This window comes from Salmo trutta, chromosome 10 (genome assembly GCF_901001165.1).
Source record: "Salmo trutta chromosome 10, fSalTru1.1, whole genome shotgun sequence".
NCBI classification, from domain to species: Eukaryota; Metazoa; Chordata; class Actinopteri; order Salmoniformes; family Salmonidae; genus Salmo; species Salmo trutta.
In genome coordinates, this window is record NC_042966.1 from 28,801,561 (window position 1) to 28,821,628 (window position 20,068).

The following is a 20,068-nucleotide window of genomic DNA, read 5'->3' on the forward strand; positions in this document are numbered from 1 at the left end:
TATTTCTACCGATTCCCCAAACACGGCGGGGAACATTGTGTTCTAGCAGAGAAAGGGGAGGAAGGGGGCGGTAAGGGGAGCGAACAGAGGAGAGGAAGAGGGGAAGGTGCTCAGGCAAAGGGAGAGGAGGACAAGTAGGGAGAGAGGAGGAGAGGGATGAAGGGTTTAACACATCGCAACGCAATTTAATCTCTACTCATTGTCAAATCCCTCATCCTTATTTCTTGGTTTTAGGTTTCACCTTGCTGTTGGGATTAGAATATTGGAGGCAGTTGAATTAGATTAAATTGTGATTAAACATGGAAAAGCGAAGGAGATTAAGGAAGGAGATATTGTTCACCTTTATGATCCTTTTTAAATAGTATTTTGGAAAAAGCTAAAAGTGAATGAGTAAAGGTATATTAATGGATGAACAATAAATGACCCTCTCTCTCTCTCTCTCTCTCTCTCTCTCTCTCTCTCTCTCTCTCTCTCTCCTCTTCTCTCCTCCTCTCTCTCTCTTCTCTCTCTCTCTCTCTCTCCACCTCTCCCTGTTCCTCTCTCTCTCTCTCTCTCTCTCTCTCTCTCTCTCTCCACCTCTCCCTGTTCCTCTCTCTCTCTCTCTCTCTCTCTCGCTCCACCTCTCCCTGTTCCTCTCTCTCTCTCTCTCTCTCTCTCTCTCTCTCTCTCTCTCTCTCCTCTCCCTTCTCCCTGTTCCTCTCTCTCTCTCTCTCTCTCTCTCCTCTCCTCTCTCTCTAACCTCCTCCCTGTTCCTCTCTCTCTCTCTCTCTTAAACTCTCCCGTTCCCTCTCTCTCTCTCTCTCTCTCTCCTCTCCCTCCTCTCTCTCTCTCTCTCCCCTCTCCCTGTCCCTCTCTCTCTCTCTCTCTCCACCTCTCCCTGTTCCTCTCTCTCTCTCTCTCGCTCCACCTCTCCCTGTTCCTCTCTCTCTCTCTCTCTCTCTCTCTCTTTCTAACACACACACACACCTTAAAGAGGCAGTTGTCTAGGGACGGAGATGTGGGGTTTGTGTTTGGCCCAAACAAGTGGATTGTTACAGGTTTTACATAAGAGGGTCCTGATTCTTATCAGGCTTGATGTGTATTCCATATGCTGTTTGTTTTCTCTGCCCCCCTCCTTCCATCTCCACTCCCCCACAATAGCAGGTTGATGTTTATTGTCATGAATCTTGCCCTGGAGGCAGAAATTAGTGGTTTCTGCCTGATGGGCCAGCTGCAAAGTCAAAATGTACTATATCATAAAAATTGATGAAAACAAAAATGTGCTTTTTGGTGTTAATTTAAGGTTAGGGTTAGTCATTGTGGTTAGCAGTGTGGTTAAGGTTAAGGTTAGGTTTAAATCAGATTTTATTACTTTGTGACTGTGCCAGCTAGTGACCACTGCAAAGATGCCTCCAGTACATGAGTCATCGCAATGAATGCCAACCTGCCCCACAATGGGGACTGGAGGACCAGGAGGGCTTCGCATTGGCCCACTTGGAACTGTCACACTTAATCATGCCCCCAGCTCCAGCTGCCTTATGTAACATTGGTTCCACATCAATTGAGAAGAATGATGTTCTATACGTCAATAGATTGGGATTTCCAACCGTTAAAGACGCTCAAAGGGTCTGCGTCTCAATTGGCACCCTATTCCCTATATAGTGCACTGCTTTAGACGAGGTGCACTATGTAGGGAATAGGTGCACTATGTAGAGAATAGGTGCACTATGTAGAGAATAGGGTGCCATTTGGGATGAAGCCAGTGTCTGCAGGCTACTTAAGGGCAACGAGGTCCTTGGAGAGAGTTGGTGAGCAGAGCTGATAGGGTTATTGAAACAGAAGGCCTCATACACTGCAGGTTTACAGCATGGAATGTGGCAAGGCTAAGTAGAGGAAAGGCCTCAGTTAAACAGTGATTCATCCCAGAGCAATACTGTACAGTTTTTATTTATAGATATTTTTTCTATCCTTTTTCTCCCCAATTTTGGGGTAATCAATTGATAGTCCTATTGGAAGTCTTGTCTCATCTCTGCAACTCCCGTACGGACTCGGGAGAGGCGAAGGTCGAGAGCCGTGCATCTTCCGAAACACGACCCGACCAAGCCGCACTGCTACTTGACACAATGCCCGCATATCCCAGAAGCCAGCCACACCAATGTGTTGGAGGAAACACTGTACACCTGGCGACCATGTCAGCGTGCACCCGGTCTACCACAGGAGTCGCTAGAGCGCGATGGGACAAGGACATCCCTGCCGGCCAAACCGTCCCGTAACCCGGGCCAATTGTGTATGGCACAGCTGTCAACATCCTGGTCCTCAAATGAAACTGGTATACTTTCCTATTTATGCTATTTTTTTTCCTTTGTATTGGGAAGACAGACCAGTTCCCTACCTCCTCCCGCTGCCAACTGCCTCCTCACATTTTGGGGTTGTGGCCCCCCTCTTGACGGCAGAGAGGAACAATGTTTTATTACATTTCCTACAATTGTACACATTTTGCCATAGGGTGTAGAGAAAATGTTCCAGTTTTAAAGAAAGTTTTCTGCAGTTCTACACATTTTGCCATGGGGTGGAGAGAAATCTTTGAAATGTTATAACATTTGATGGAATTCTACTCATTTTGCCGTGGGGCAGATAGTGTTTTTTTCTCTCAGTTTTACAGCTAATTTCCTGCAATTCTACCCATTTTTCCCACATGGGGCCCACATGGGGTGGTGAGAAATTGTTCCAGTTTTAAAGGGGCCTGAGGCCCTAAGTGACAGCTTTTGTTGTTCATGCCTGGAGCCAGCCCTGAGCATGGTACCCATTTAAAGGGAACAGTTTGGAGATTACTACCAAAGTTGAGGACACAACAGTTGACCTGACACAAGACTGAATCCTAACACTACACTGTTGATTTTATGTGCATTTTACATTTACTGTATTTTTCGCCACATTTGTTAATAACGAAATCTGAAATACTCTGGGTACGTTCAGTAACATGATAAGCACATTCCCGGAAAATGTGGGGTAGGTGCAACATAAGACAAAACAATTACAAGGGTTTGAGTGAGAGGACTTAGGTTGTCCACATGCTTCCCATCCGAAACCGTTGGGAACAGTTTTTGTGACGTTTTGTTTGCTCTGGTCATCGGCAAGGGTTTTTTCAGTGTTTGTGCAAACACATTTTTTTCTCGAGGCAAGCCAAAGTTCGGAGCCGAAGTCTATGCCCTTTCGATGGTTATTGGTCAAGAGTATGTATTCTTCAATGAAGTGTTTATTGACATTCACCGATAGACAACTCGTCTTCATGCACCTGAGAAATACTGCACCAAGCAGTTTAGTTAAATTAATGGCAGATTTCTTGAATTATCTTAGATTAATTCTGACTATTTTGAGGAAGTGTGTAGTGGCTACGGCATCCTCAAATAGACAAACAATACTATTTCTGCTTTTTCTTGTTTATCAAAGGTCTTTTAAGGGAGTATGCGAGCACACTCATTCGGTTTGCCTAGCCGAACCGAAGCATGCGGAAGCCTTAACTGGTGTCTCCAAGTGGTCACACACCTCTCCAAAGTGTGCACAGTTCCTAAGTCATTTCAATGCACTTTTATGACTCAAAGAAGAGGCTTCAACAGTAAGTTTAAAAATGTTTTGCTCTCCTAGCTGTGCCGTTGAGGAACTGCAGATGTAGGATCTTAATTTGAGCCATTTTGCAACAGCAGGAAAATAATCCTGCAGCAACAGGAATTGTGAATTATTATAATATATTATTATATATATTTTTGGTAATAATATAATAATATATTATTATATATATTTTTGGTAATGGTTGATACATTTTCCTTTATGGCAAATCAAGTCTGACATTTTAAAGTGGAAATCATACACTTTAGAAGCCTTTTTAAACCTTGAATACGCAAGTTTGCATTTCCTGCTGTGCAAGAATATTCTCAGCAACAAAAGAGTGATCAAATTAATATCTTACATTTGTAGAACAAGCACACTTGTAGTTGTTTCGTTTGGAACACAACCCTGCATCCTCGCCATCACACAATTACTGTTGTTGTTTACGCAATCCAAATGCGGCCCAATATAAATCGCAATCCGGGTCAGGTCGGCATCATTAGAAAGCTTGTTCTATTGCCAACATGACTTGCTAAGTTATCAAATACGATCCGGATCTTACAGTGTTAGGCTTTCACAGGAAAATTCAGAGAAAAATATCATTATTTTGGTGTGCATAGGAAGGAGTCATGCATCGGATTTTCTTCCCAACTGACAAATATAGTTCCATTCTATTCAGTTGGGGCGGCAGGTAGCCTAGTGGTTAGAGCGTAACCGAATCCCCGAGCTGACAAGGTAAAAATCTGTCGTTCTGCCCCTGAACAAACCCACTGTTTCCCGGTAGGCCATCATTGTAAATAAGAATTTGTTCTTAACTGACTTGCCTAGTTAAATAAAGGTTAAATAAATACAAATAAATAAAATGTCATTGTGTAACACCAGGTCATCTTGCAACTGTACATCAAACATAGTGATCATAAACAGTGACATTGTATATGACATGAGTTTTATGATATGGAAATGTGAAGTGCACATTTGGACTCACGCATGTTTGGCTTGCTTGTATGACATCAAAGTGGTATTTATTATAATCCTCAACGCCTCATCTTTCTAAATACATAGAGTCTTCTTAATGTACAGCATTTCCCTCACTCAGACAACAAAAAAGTAGCCCAATTAGCGGGAGGGATGGGGGCAACTTCTTGTTGAATGCAGTGCTCAAGTTCAGAACGGCTGTCATCAAAACCCATACAGAGCTGTGAAGTGCAGAGCCAGAGCTCTGATGTGATTTATAGCATGTCACTGTACAGCCACTGCGTCACAATTTAAGCGCTTATCAGTGCTTATCAGTGCTCATATGGGTATGAGTGTAAAGGCTACAACGTTAACTCTTAGCGACCCGTGGACTGAGCTCCAGCCTCCAGTCTTAATCACCGTCAGGATCACAGCCAAGCCCTTATCGACCTAATTACCACTCTGAAATGTAAGTGATGTTATACAAGAGTTTCATGCAGAACCTGCTTAGGCCGTGTATAGCTGCTTATGCTGCAGGACAGAGAGAAAGGGACAGGGGAAGAGAGAAAGAGAGAGGGAGTGAGAGATGGAGTGAGAGAGAGAGTAAGAGATAGTTCTAGGAAAGGGATTATCATGCAGGGGGGGTGGGGGGGCGCAGAGCTTAGCCAGGTATCCAAAAGAGCCTTTCTTCTGTGGGAAGAAAAGGAGAGAGAGTAAGACTGTGTGAGAGAACGAGGGAGAGAAAGAGAGAGGGAGAGAGAAAGAAAGAGAGAGCAGGAGAGGGAGAGAGAGAGCGAGGGAGAGAAAGAGAGAGAGAGAGAGAGAGAGAAAGAGAGAGAGACAAAGAGAGAGAGAGAGAGAGAAAGAGAGAGAGACAGAGAGAGAGAGAAAGAGAGAGAGACAGAGAGAGAGAGAGAGAGAGAGAGAGAGAGAGAGAGAGAGAGAGAGAGGCAAAGATCTAAAAGGGAGAGACACAGTGAACTGTTCAGGGCCTTATTTGAGCCCATGTAAAGACAAAGCAGCCCTGCCACCAGGTCCTTGGAGCTCTTCCCACCTTTGCACGGTACGTTCTGTTCTCTCTCGATTCCCCTCATTCTCTCCTAATGGCATCAGTGAGTGAATGGGCCTTCTTTAGGCCGCTGGCTGGGCCCTGGAGCCTGACTCTGGGTTGGAGGTGACTTGGCAGCAATAGCTTGGTTCTCTGTTTTTACTCCATTAATTGTGGCGGTTGATTGTAGTTCTCCTCTCCCTGACAGCTGTGCACACAGCCAAATAGGAGCCATACCATAACCAAAACACACACACACACACACACACACACACACACACACACACACATACACACACCAGTCTGGCCAAGTTTAGAGTATGTCTCTACCCCCCAAATGAATCACTGTATAGAGTGATTAATGAATGATGTCCGTGGTTGAAATAAGGCATGTTTTTACACTCATTCAGATTCATCTATAATGAATCATTTGGCACAATATGCACAGTATGCACGCTTATGCTTTCTAATGAGCCTTTTATTTGCCTTTTGGTCCTGAAAAATAATTTGCTCACAGGGAATTTATTTACTTTTGAGGTTCATGTACTTTCATGGAATGATGAGATACGCTGCAGAGCATTCTTGCTGAGTGACACACTGGCAGAGGTCCTTTGTCTTCATTTGTTGTGATTGAGATTGTTCCATATTGGAGAGTCTTCCATTAACTGAATTGAATGTGTGTTCTACCTTGGGTATTGAAATGGTCACTCTAAGTGGAACCTGTTGTTAATGATAGTGTTAGAACGGGGTGGGCGAACTTCAACCTGGGGGCCGTTTGCGGCTACAGAGCCCTTTCAATTTGGCCCACGTAAGGTTGAGTTAGGGGGGGATTATTATTTTGGGTAAGAAAAACACTCCAGGTCACTCTTGAACGTCTAAAACTAGATGAAAAGTATGTCAAAATTATAATGGGCCGATATATTTTGAAATAACTGTCCTTTTTCTGGCCCACAAATTGATTTTGACAAACAAATCGGTCCCCAAAAAATCTGTGCGGCCCACCGTTGAACTTTGAAATCCCGATGTGGCCCTCGAGCCAAAAATGTTGTCCACCCATGGTTTAGAATGGTGATATAGGGACATCGTTATTACACAGTGGTTATGCTCACATCTTCCAAGTGTCCCATTATAAGGTTCTGTGGCTCTTCTTGCTCATTAGGATCCTCCCCCTTTACTCCGCCCTTCCTGGCTGACCTTAGCAATGGGGAACGTGGGAACGTGTGTGTGTGTGTGTGTGTGTGTGTGTGTGTGTGTGTGTGTGTGTGTGTGTGTGTTTAGGGAGAACAGCCATGGGGTGGGGGTGGGGGGGGTCCAGCCACAGCAGAGGCGGACATCTGTCTGTTTAAACAGTACATCATCTATCTATCTCTCCACCTCTCTCTCTTCTTGTTATCTAGCTATGCTCTCTGTCTCTCCCCTTTAATTTTCTAGCTATCGTATTATTCACATAAATCATCCCCCCGTCGTAGACAATGTATTCTGAAGACAAATGCCCTTATGGACATAAAAGCTTTTGATTATTTGAACCTTGAAGTGTGCATTTCAGTGGTTTGTCTGACCAACTAAATTTTGTGTACCACAAGATTGTTGATCTTTGAGTCACACACACACACACACACACACACACACACACATACACACACACACACACACACACACACACACACACATACACACACATACACACACATACACACACACACACACACACACACACACACACACACACACACACACACACACGCTATCTGTGTGTGTAGTTTGTGTTGCGGATACAACTGTTGTGGGAGATACCCGTGTCCCAGTGTGTATCCTGGAGGGGTCTTTGGCCCAAGCTGGGTTTAGACAGGATTAACGACTTTCTGATTGCTTCAGCAAATGGAAAATGGCTGCTATTTATGGCCTTTGTGGGGGTGTTTAGCATGTATGTGTTTTACTTTGAGTGCCTTGTCAACCCCAAAAAAATTTGCCAAGGGGTTTCACACAAAAAGAGGGGCTTTTATATCTTAGAACTAATAGGCTCATAATGGACATATAATACAGACATGAAAGAGACTATTTCTCTGGTGGTTACTAGTGGTGTGTTAGGATCAACTCATGATGTGAGAAACAACTAAATACTGGTCCTGGCTCAGAGTTAAGGGAATACAAGTTAGAGACTACCTAACGACTCCATCTAATTTAACCCTCCAACTCCCAGTTCTCATGGAAACAGTCCCCCTTCTACAGCGGAGACACCATGCCCTGTCTCACGCTTATCACGACACTACACACCCCACCAACCAGGCAGTGGCAGAGCTGTGCCCAGTCTGATCATGTCTGGTCCTGCAGCAGGTAGCCTAGCAATTAGAGCGTTGGGCCAAATACCTGAGCCGTCAAGGTGAAGCATCTGTCATTGTGTCCTTGAGCAAGGCACTTAACCCTAATATGCTCCAGGGGTGGCGTAATACTATGTCTGACCCTGTAAAACAACACCTTTCACTGCACCTATCCAGTGAATGTGACAATAAAACATGACCATTTTCCAGTTCCACACAACATGTAGTTCAATAACATGACAAATGAAGTGGAGCTTTTATATGTCCAAACACACAGAGCAGAACAGGCTGACTGTGAGTGTCTTAAAGTGCGTTCGGACCTGAGAGCTCTACGCTTCACCCTTCAGCCTCAGTCACTATGTAACGCTCTGATTAGAGCTTTCTGATTAGAAGGGAGGGGGAGATGGAGAGAGAGAGCGGGTCATGATTGCTGGGATTTTTCTTATGTAAAGAGATCCGTCACGAGGTTGTTTGTTTTTTATTCTCCCTCCCCAGAATGGGAAAAATGTCTCAGCTAATGACGACCTTAGAAAAGAACACTCTCTCCTGCTGGGGATTGACAGCTTCTTGGCTTCTTGGTAAAGAGTGTGCATGCATGTGTGTCTGTGTGTGTGTACTACTGTACATGAGTGCATGTGTGTGTGCATGAACTGCACACTCTAGAAAAACGCTGGGATGTTTGGTTGACCCAACTGCTGGGTTGCAGGCGTTGGGTAACTTAGTTGGGTTGTTTTCTTTAAAGGGTTATTGGTGCTGGGTTATTGACATATGACCCAGTGGGTCAGATCAAAAGACTGAAGGCTTAGGTTAGTAGGGGCATGGCTAGTTCTTTTTAGCCACCCACGAGAGTAAATGTAATTTCTGTTCATCTGTTGTATAGTTATCACATGATAAGGTCGAACATTGACATTTTTTGTAGCTTCAATGATGCTTACAGAAGTGTATGAATTCCCTAAAAGCCTTTGTAAATCCCATTGTTGGGATACAATAAGGTGGTATATTTAAGCAATAAAGCCTGAAGGGGTGTGGTATATGGCCAATATACCACGGCTAAGGGCTGTTCTTATGCATGATGCATCGCGGAGTGCCTGGATATAGCCATTAGCCGTGGTATATTGGCCATATTCCACAAACCCCCGAGGTGCCTTATTGCTATTATAAACTGGTTACTGAAGTAATTAGAGCAGTAAAAACAGATGTTTTGTCAAACCCATGGTATATGTTCTCATATACCATGGCTGTTAGCCAATCAGCATTCTGGGCTGGAACCACCCAGTTTATAATGTACCTTATTAGGCAATAAGGTGGTGTACCTTATTAAAATATGTAATAAATAATCATAATTATATAGAAGAATGTGTACAAATAATAAGGAACATTTGAATTTGCAGGATGTAAACTTAAGACCACCCGTGGTCTCATGGGTGGCCAATAAGATCTAGCTGAAAGCCACGCACCTAATAAGCCACACCTCATGAAAATGACCTAACGATTACATTAAAAAAACAGCTGCTAGGTCACTCCAGCATGAGAGTAAAAAATACCCAAATGGCGGTTAAATTAACCCATGTTTGACTAATCCCAACAACCCAACTTGGTGGGTTATGCACCTAACCCAACTGGCTGGGTCAAACAACCCAGCATGTGTTCTGTCCAATATTTACCCAGCGCTGGTTTACCAAAACAATCCAAATCAAATAGTTTTTAACCCAGCATTTTTTACAGTGCATGTTTGTGTGAGAATATGCCTGTACAAATGTGTGTGTGTCCAGAAGTCAGAGAAGGACTGCAGTCTGATGGAGTTCACCAGCATTCTCTTCAGTATCCCAGAGAGAGAACCTCAGCTTCCATCAGAGCAGTGGGTCAGATTTGACAGCTCAGGAAAAAAGTATTGTTCTGTAATTGAATAGTTTGCCTTGATTCATTTCATGTGAAACACATTTTTCATCATGTAATGGGACACAGCGCCTGTGGAGGGAGACCGGGGGTAATGGGAGTACTGTGTGTGTGCAGTGTGTGTGTGTGTGTGTGTGTGTGCAGTGTGTGTGTGTGTGTGTGTGTGTGTGTGTGTGTGTGTGTACAGTATGTGCGTCTGTCCTCATGTGGATGTGTATGGGTGACTATGTTACAGACTTTAATTACATCAGTTTGTGTCTCTCATAAGTCATGTATTACAATTAATGAAGGTGTGTGTGCGCATGTGTGTGTGCGCATGTGTGTGTGCGCATGTGTGTGTGTGTGTATTCCTCTGACCAGTGAGTGTGTCTCACTGAGCAGGGTCAGCCTGCTGTTCTGGGCTTAAGGATAAACATTCTTGAGCTGTGTCCAGGGCCACACACAATACGCTCTGTACCGAAATTATAATGATTTCCTGCTGCTATCAGCATCACAAAGCTGCCTAGTTTTTAACGGGAAAGAACTGTGTGGTAATCTCCTACAGTAATTACTTAAACTGTGGTGAAATGTTTTTTAACACCAATTCTCAAGGAAATGAAAGTTCAATCTGACTTTTTTGCTGTACTATACTGATGGGTTATATCAATGTTCATGTCTTGAGAAACTGCTTGTCAGAACATGGAATGAAACGAAACCATTAATGACCAGACCCACCTCAGCATGTACCTTCCCTTTGTAAATGTTATGGAACATATCCTTTGAAAAGAGCTGAAGGAAATCATGATTGGGTTGTTCAATACACCCCCCCCTCCCACACACACACACACACACACACACACACACACACGCGCACGCACACTCGCACACACACTTGCACACACACACACACACACACGCGCACACACGCACACTCGCACACACACTCGCACACACACACACACACACACACACACACACACACACACACACACACGCACACACGCACGCACACACGCGCACACACGCACACACACACACACACACGCACACACGCACGCACACACGCGCACACACGCACACTCGCACACACACTCGCGCACACACACACACACACACACACACACACAGATTGTTTTGGGTCTTGGCGGTTATCTGGCCATCGGGGCTTTTCTCTGTGTCGGCGCTGGGAAGCCAGTATCTGTACCTTTTTTAATTAGAAGAAGGAAATGTTTATTCACATTTGATTGGGTGGGACTTGCTCTGACTCGGACACATTTAAACAAACTATTTCAGCATCCTGTTTAAATTAGCTTTCAGAATGAGAAAAAAACGCTAAGGTGGACTGCTGGAAATGTAAGGCTTCAGCCGAGAAAAATTGTTCCAATAACTGTTCAGAGTTTTATAGCTTGGATAAAATACTGAAAGCACCACGAGTCAACTAAATTGCTAAATTGTTCAATGTCCTGAAAAAAAACAGAACACTCATTTACTGGACAGAACATAAGTTTGCAGCACAGCATTTACTAGAAGGAGAATAGGACACAGAAATGTGTCTTCTGCTCTATCCAACACTCCGATGTACACAGACATACATACATTAGGTTGGAGATGATGTGGCAGAGGACAGCTATAGTGCAGCACCCATAAGCAGTTTACACTCTAACAATGCTTTACCACATTTTGCCTTCTCATCTCCTACTGAATGTAGCATTAACAACCAAGTGAGGGCAGTCTACCATTCCCCTAGCAGTGTGCGAGGGTATCCTACCATTCCCCTAGCAGTGTGCGAGGGTATCCTACCATTCCCCTAGCAGTGTGAGAGGGTATCCTACCATTCCCCTAGCAGTGTGAGAGGGTATCCTACCATTCCCCTAGCAGTGTGCGAGGGTATCCTACCATTCCCCTAGCAGTGTGAGAGGGTAACCTACCATTCCCCTAGCAGTGTGCGAGGGTATCCTACCATTCCCCTAGCAATGTGAGAGGGTATCCTACCATTCCCCTAGCAGTGTGAGAGGGTAACCTACCATTCCCCTAGCAGTGTGAGAGGGTATCCTACCATTCCCCTAGCAGTGTGCGAGGGCATCCTACCATTCCCCTAGCAGTGTCAGAGGGTATCCTACCATTCCCCTAGCAGTGTGAGAGGGCATCCTACCATTCCCCTAGCAGTGTCAGAGGGTAGCCTACCATTCCCCTAGCAGTGTCAGAGGGTAGCCTACCATTCCCCTAGCAGTGTCAGAGGGTAGCCTACCAGTCCCCTATCAGTGTGAGAGGGCATCCTACCATTCCCCTAGCAGTGTCAGAGGGTAGCCTACCAGTCCCCTAGCAGTGTCAGAGGGTAGCCTACCAGTCCCCTAGCAGTGTCAGAGGGTAGCCTACCAGTCCCCTAGCAGTGTCAGAGGGTAGTCTACCAGTCCCCTAGCAGTGTCAGAGGGTAGCCTACCAGTCCCCTAGCAGTGTCAGAGGGTAGCCTACCAGTCCCCTATCAGTGTGAGAGGGCATCCTACCATTCCCCTAGCAGTGTCAGAGGGTAGCCTACCAGTCCCCTAGCAGTGTCAGAGGGTAGCCTACCAGTCCCCTAGCAGTGTCAGAGGGTAGGGTTTTGGGCGAGTGTCTCTCAAACACTGTGTGACAACTGCTGATGAAGTTTGAGATCCAGCTCATCATATCCTGTACTAGAATCCATGCTCCTGGGGAATTGACTACATATTATATTCCCTTTAATGACCTTCAATAAATAACCAGATTGAGACTCCTCAATCTGCAAGTACTACACCTGCTCCTACACAGAGTGCAGTAATACAGTACTGTATGTGGGGTGTCAGTACTACACCTGCTCCTACACAGAGTGCAGTAATACAGTACTGTATGTGGGGTGTCAGTACTACACCTGCTCCTACACAGAGTGCAGTAATACAGTACTGTATGTGGGGTGTCAGTACTACACCTGCTCCTACACAGAGTGCAGTAATACAGTACTGTATGTGGGGTGTCAGTACTACACCTGCTCCTACACAGAGTGCAGTAATACAGTACTGTAGGTGGGGTGTCAGTACTACACCTGCTCCTACACAGAGTGCAGTAATACAGTACTGTATGTGGGGTGTCAGTACTACACCTGCTCCTACACAGAGTGCAGTAATATAGTACTGTAGGTGGGGTGTCGGTACTACACCTGCTCCTACACAGAGTGCAGTAATACAGTACTGTAGGTGGGGTGTCAGTAATACAGTACTGTAGGTGGGGTGTCAGTAATACAGTACTGTAGGTGGGGTGTCAGTAATACAGTACTGTAGGTGGGGTGTCAGTAATACAGTACTGTATGTGGGGTGTCAGTAATACAGTACTGTATGTGGGGTGTCAGTAATTCAGTACTGTAGGTGGGGTGTCAGTAATACAGTACTGTAGGTGGGGTGTCAGTGATACAGTACTGTAGGTGGGGTGTCAGTAATACAGTACTGTAGGTGGGGTGTCGGTAATACAGTACTGTAGGTGGGGTGTCAGTAATACAGTACTGTAGGTGGGGTGTCAGCTATACAGTACTGTAGGTGGGGTGTCGGTAATACAGTACTGTAGGTGGGGTGTCGGTAATACAGTACTGTATGTGGGGTGTCGGTAATACAGTACTGTAGGTGGGGTGTCGGTAATACAGTACTGTATGTGGGGTGTCGGTAATACAGTACTGTAGGTGGGGTGTCGGTAATACAGTACTGTAGGTGGGGTGTCGGTAATACAGTAATGTATGTGGGGTGTCAGTAATACAGTAATGTAGGTGGGGTGTCGGTAATACACTACTGTAGGTGGGGTGTCGGTAATACAGTACTGTATGTGGGGTGTCGGTAATACAGTACTGTAGGTGGGGTGTCGGTAATACAGTACTGTAGGTGGGGTGTCAGTAATACAGTACTGTAGGTGGGGTGTCGGTAATACAGTACTGTAGGTGGGGTGTCAGTAATACAGTACTGTAGGTGGGGTGTCGGTAATACAGTACTGTAGGTGGGGTGTCAGTAATACAGTACTGTAGGTGGGGTGTCGGTAATACTGTAGATTTAATATATATATATATATATATACACCCCCCCCAACCCCTCTTTTACACTGCTGCTACTCTCTGTTTATCATATATGCATAGTCACTTTAACTATACATTCATGTACATATGTACATACTTCCTCAATTGGCCCGACCAACCAGTGCTCCTGCACATTGGCTAACCGGGCTATCTGCATTGTGTCCCGCCACCCGCCACCCACCACCCACCAACCCCTCTTTTACGCCACTGCTACTCTCTGTTCATCATATATGCATAGTCACTTTAACCATATCTACATGTACATACTACCTCAATCAGCCTGACTAACCGGTGTCTGTATGTAGCCTCGCTACTTTTATAGCCTCGCTACTGTATATAGCCTCGCTATTGTTTTTCACTGTCTTTTTACTGTTGTTTTTATTTCTTTACTTACATATTCACCTAATACCTTTTTTGCACTATTGGTTAGAGCCTGTAAGTAAGCATTTCACTGTAAGGTCTACACCTGTTGTATTCGGCGCACGTGAAAAATAAACTTTGATTTGATTTGATATATCAGGTATGAAGGTAAGACCCAGATACAGACAACGTCAAACTAACAATGGTTTAATTATCCAACGGGGGCAGGAAACAGACAGGTCAAGGCAGGTAGGGGTCAGTAAACCAGAGGTGGGGCAACGTTACCGGACGGCAGGCAGGCTCAGGGTCAGGGTAGGCAGAGGTCAGTAATCCAGAGGTGGGGCAAAGGTACAGGTCAGCAGGAGGCTCAGGGTCAGGGGCATGCAGAGTGGTCAGGCAGGCGGGCTCAGAGTCAGGACAGGCAAGGGTCAAAACAAGGAGTGCGAGAAAGAGAGAGACTGGGAAAACACTTGGAGGTGGAGAGAATCACAAAGACAGGTAAAACAGATCAGGGTGTGACAATACATATATATTTTTAAACTTTTATTTAACTAGGCAAGTCAGTTAAGAACAAATTCTTATTTACAATGACGGCCTACCCCGGCCAAACCCGGACGATGCTGGGCAAAATGTGCGCCACCCTATGGGACTCCCAATCACGGCCGGATGTGATACAGCCTGGAATCAAACCAGGGACTGTAGTGACGCCTCTTGCACTGAGATGCAGTGCCTTAGACTGCTGCGCCACTCGGGAGCCCCGAGGTGTGGTGTCGGTAATAGAGGTCTGTAGGTGGGGTGTCAAAATTTGGAGAAATCCTCCTTATGCCTTAATACGACCAAGGACAATCTGTAAATTCCCAGTTGTGGAAGACGAGTATCTAATGAAGGTATTTTTCTCGATTGCTGGGTTAAGCACCATTGTAATAGGAATGATGGAATATGTGTCATTGGTCTTATAGCTTTGTGACCCCTGTGGCGTTAAACAATGGTTCGGATGGGGCCACTCCTTTCTTATATAGAGGGCTTTTTATATACCCACCCCCCGCCCGCCTCAATCTGATTTCCTATATGGGGAGCTGGAATTCAGGAAGGGGACCGTTGTTCCCAGAGAGACAGCTCTCTGTGCCTGGAGAATAGGGGCTGTGGGTGGGGTGGGGATGGCTGGGGGGCTTAGCCTTAGGGGCAGGTATTGATTGCTGACCATAAGGACCACAGTTATTTGTGAAGGTGGAAGTGTGGAGGGGTTAATGCAGGGTTAAGGCTGGTTTAATATGCTCTAATGCAAATCAGCAATACTGGTTCTACTCAGAGGGTCACACTGTCAAACTACAGTTCAATCTTTATTGAGCTGAATTGACTAGCTACATGATAACTGTAACAGTCTACTTCCACAATGCAATCTGATCATTAACTCTTTATTCTTTGAGACACATAGTAAAACTTTTCTCTGGTCTTTAAAGTGATTGTTTTAATCATGGGTGAAAAAGATATAACCCTTCTTCTTGTCTTACTGTCTTTCTCTCTGTCTCTCCTCCTCCTTCTCTCCCTCCATCTCCAGGACCGTCTGTTCTTTGTGATGGAGTACGTGAACGGAGGAGACCTTATGTTCCAGATCCAGCGTTCCAGGAAGTTTGACGAGGCGCGCTCTCGCTTCTACGCCGCCGAGGTCACGTCTGCCCTCATGTTCCTTCACCAACATGGAGTAATCTACAGGTAACACACACACAAATACACACAGGCACGTACACATGCGTGCTCACACACACATATACACACACACAAACACATATACACACACACCCCCCTATACACACACGCACACGCACACGCACACACACACACACACACACACACACACACACACACACACACTAGCCTGTTAGTGGTAGCACCTAATAACATTGTATACAGAAAGACTTAACCCGACTCTAAGGCTCTAAACTTCACCATGTCATACTAGCCTGGTTAAGGGTTGCAACATTCTGTTAACATCCTGGAATCCTGGAAATTCTGGAAAACCCCTGGGGATTTTCAGAAAGTTACTGGAATTTTGCAGTTAACCCACTGTTCCCCGGTAGGCCGTCATTGTAAATAAGAATTTGTTCTTAACTGACTTGCCTAGTTAAATAAAGGTTAAATAAAATAAAAATACACATGTTGCTACCCTCGTCTGGTTACAGATCAGTTTGTGATTTTTTTGCTCCCTTTATTGTAATTGTTTTGCTAAACATGACAGACTGATCTGGGGCCAGGCTTATAATGATAGACCTACTGTATACCATAACGCTATCCTGTTATTTCAACATTCCAATTCCAATGCTATCCAAATTATATTATATCAAATTATATTCAACCCAGTTGAACTCAACTTGAACTCAATTGCTTCACTATTACAGTAACTGTTCAATGATGACTATTCTGTAATGGGCTGATATCCAGGTACAGTAGTCCAGTATGTCCCTAACCCAAGGACTGTGGGGGGGAGAAGAACATCTGTGGTTAGACTGGGCCAACACTACCTCACTCTCTCCTCTGTCAATCAACATCCTTCCCAGAAGTAACTATTTTCTACCGGTGACAGTCACAGCATCATTGTCAACCAATAACAACACAGACAGACTATCAGAATGCATCTCCATGACAAATCATAACATCATTGTAACAAGACAGTAGGTTCAATCCACATGTATTCCCACCTTTCCCCCCAAATAATAATAATAATGTACAGTCCAAATTTCGGTCTCACGCTAACTTTGAGTGAAGAGAATCTGACTTGGGATCAGGGGCCTTATGTATCAATCATCTCAGAGTCGGAATACTGATCTAACATCAGATCCCTTCGTCCTTGCAATCTTATTCATTGGGATCTTAAATGTAAAACTGATCATAAACCAACACTTCTCTGAGATGCTTGATACAGGTCTTAGGGAGTCCAAAGCAAACTGAACTTTCAACTGAACTGGGTCAAAGTTCTAACGGGTTTATGTTGTGTTGTGTGTTGTTCGGGGCCATGGAGCCTGTGTTTATACCAGGTTGTTTACTGCCAGTGCTGATTTATCCTGTTTCTGGCGCTCTGTTTATCCTCTCATCTCACTGTCGTTTACCACACACAAACCCAGACTCCCTCTGGGCTGCACAACTATGTTGCCCCTGTGGACAGTAGTTCTCTTCTGGCAGCCATCAACTATGTTGCCCCTGTTGACAGTCGTTCTCTTCTGGCAGCCATCAACTATGTTGCCCCTGTTGACAGTAGTTCTCTTCTGGCAGCCATCAACTATGTTGCCCCTGTTGACAGTAGTTCTCTTCTGGCAGCTATCAGTCTAACACTTTGAGTAGACCCAGCTCTAATCACTCACCACCTACAGTACATGGGCTTTCTAGAAGTTTCTGTGCCCAGTGTTCTTGGTGCCCATCTTCACCTGAGGACCCTTCAACCACCCGTGGTTGGGAGTTGGGAGTTTGAAACCCACCCTGTCTGTTTTCACCTCCACCACCATGACCTCCTAACAGGAAAAGTCCCATTTAAAGCTTAATGTTGTATTGAATTAAGGCTTCGTCAATGCCTCTCTTCCTGGACTTAGTCATTCCGAGAGCTAAAGGAAACAGCCAGGCTCCAATGGAATGCAGAGGAAAATAAAGTCACCTTCCCACTCACTCTCTTACTCACTCACTCACTCACTCACTCACCCACCCACCTACTCACTCAGTCACTCACTCACTCACTCACTAACTCACTCAGTCACTCACTCACTCAGTCACTCACTCACTCGCCCACTCACTAGGTATTTGTCAGTATACTGGCCCTCTCTGATTCAGACAATAAGCACTCAGAGGGAAATCTACCATCTTCTGTTTAGTCTGTAACTCCAGGGGTCATGACTTAGTATCCTCTTAGAGTGAGCCACCTGCATAACATTAGGCCAACTGACAAACAATGCTATGAATCGGTCTCCTTACACTGAATGTGCAATGCAGGTATTATTTAGTATTGGCTGTACTCCCAAAGCTACTTTGGTTAATGGGTAGATTAGTGTTATTTTGTCACCAACGGGCAGAAACGTTTTGGAAAGTTATAAAATCCTAAAGTCATAATTTCTGTTAATGTAATTTCTTTAGAAACAGTTTAAAATATATATTTGATCAATTAAATAAAAATCAACATATCAGCCAGGATTGGAATGACACTTTTGAGCGTCTGTGTTTGCACACATCACCTGCATGTGTGCGAGACGAGTGGGCCATTGCTCAAGGAGAGAGAGGCAGGTAAGCCTTTAAAATATGATACAGAACAGACTAATAACTAGGTAGCCAATTCAAAACATACCTTGTACTCTAGATAACTGTTTCGCTATTATTAGCATGTATTCGTGTTTTTGTCATGTCATGTCCTAGCGGACTCAACTCAAGTCGAGTTTAGTCCGCTAGTCATTTCCAGAAAAGCTTTCCACTGACACTAGCAAATAAGGCCATACAAAGTTGATTAACTTTCTTGAACGATTCATATTATTCATTTAGACGATTCTTTTTGACAAAATGAACAATTAACTTCGCCATTGTATTAGTTGGGATTCAGGTCAATTATGGTGAATCGAATCATGTGAATCAAAATAATAATTTGTGAATTGCGAACAGTAATTTTAGGAAAAAATATTTTATGTAGCCTTTCTTTTGGATTATGTGGCTTCAAAACGTGTTTTGTAGATACTTCCAGTTGATTTGGGCATCCAATGTATGGGACATTGCAACTCAATAGATGTTAGTCTGCCTGCAAAATAAACACGTCTAAGGTAGCTATGATAAATATGACTAAACTCGAAAAAGGTACATTCCTGAAGAACATTTTTGGGCTTGCTTCAGCTGAATGAAAAGATATCCATAGCCATTTGATCTGTGATGTATTGAATGAGCTAATTATTTCAAAAGGCATGAAACGTATTTGGTTGTAATGTTGCAATGTTATACATCAAGGCTGGTCAATCATTTTCCAGGAGAGCTAATGTGGGTGCAGGCTTTTATTCCAGTCCCCGTCTAACAAACCACATTTTAGAAATGAGCTGCTTAACCGGACCTTGATAAGCTGTCTCTGATGTGTTTGAGCAGGGCTTGATGAAAAGTCTGCACACATAGTAGCTCTCCAGACTGAGGGTTGACCCCATGCACTGGCATACTGGACACCCCCGCAGCCCCCACCAGGTGGGGGGGGCCCACAAGCTCTGGGGGCCCATGCGCCAGTCATCGATGTCCAAACATTTTTTATGTAATAAATAATCTTGACAGTAACCCTCCAAAAAGTCATTCATTCATGAACCTTTTTAATTTCCATATGTAGTAGGAAGCGAAGTGTTTGTTTCTTGGGCTTCAGGAATGTGCCTGAAAAAGTGCCCCAAGTCTTGAAAAATAAAACTTTTAACTGGTTGTATAAGGGGAATATCGGCGAACAAATGCCGTGGTCAAGACTACGACGTGCCAGTGCAATGAGTGGATGTTACTCAGATGTTCAAAAGTGCATATCAGACCAAGAACCTAATGCATCTTAGGTAGTTCTTGATGAGTTTTAGTTTAGGAACCATCTCTTCGCAGAAGAGACAGTTACAGGGATGCTAAAAACAGCTTGGTTACCTTAGCAACATCAGGGAACTGGGCAGAAGGGAGGAGTGCTTCAAATACAGCAGTTCTGCATCTTTAATTGAGCCTATCATTCTCCTTAATTCCCTATAGGAAGCTCTGAAGTCAGGTCGTCTGGATACTGGACAGCTAATACATTTGCAGATGCAAACAGCTTATCATATTTAGCAGACAACAGTTCTGGAGAGCTTGAGCAAATAAAGCGGTTTTTGATTTTGGTTCATATTGGTGAAC

General features: G+C 44.4%; 1 protein-coding gene across 2 annotated transcripts in view; it reads left to right on the forward strand.

Moving 5' to 3' along the window:
• LOC115201530 (protein kinase C epsilon type) overlaps positions 1–20,068 on the forward strand; it is a 150,908-nt gene that overhangs the window by 102,134 nt on the left and 28,706 nt on the right. For both annotated transcript variants that reach the window (XM_029765234.1, XM_029765235.1), the window contains one exon: positions 15,768–15,922. In XM_029765234.1, the coding sequence (XP_029621094.1) occupies positions 15,768–15,922 (155 nt within the window). The remainder of the gene's footprint in view (positions 1–15,767; positions 15,923–20,068) is intronic.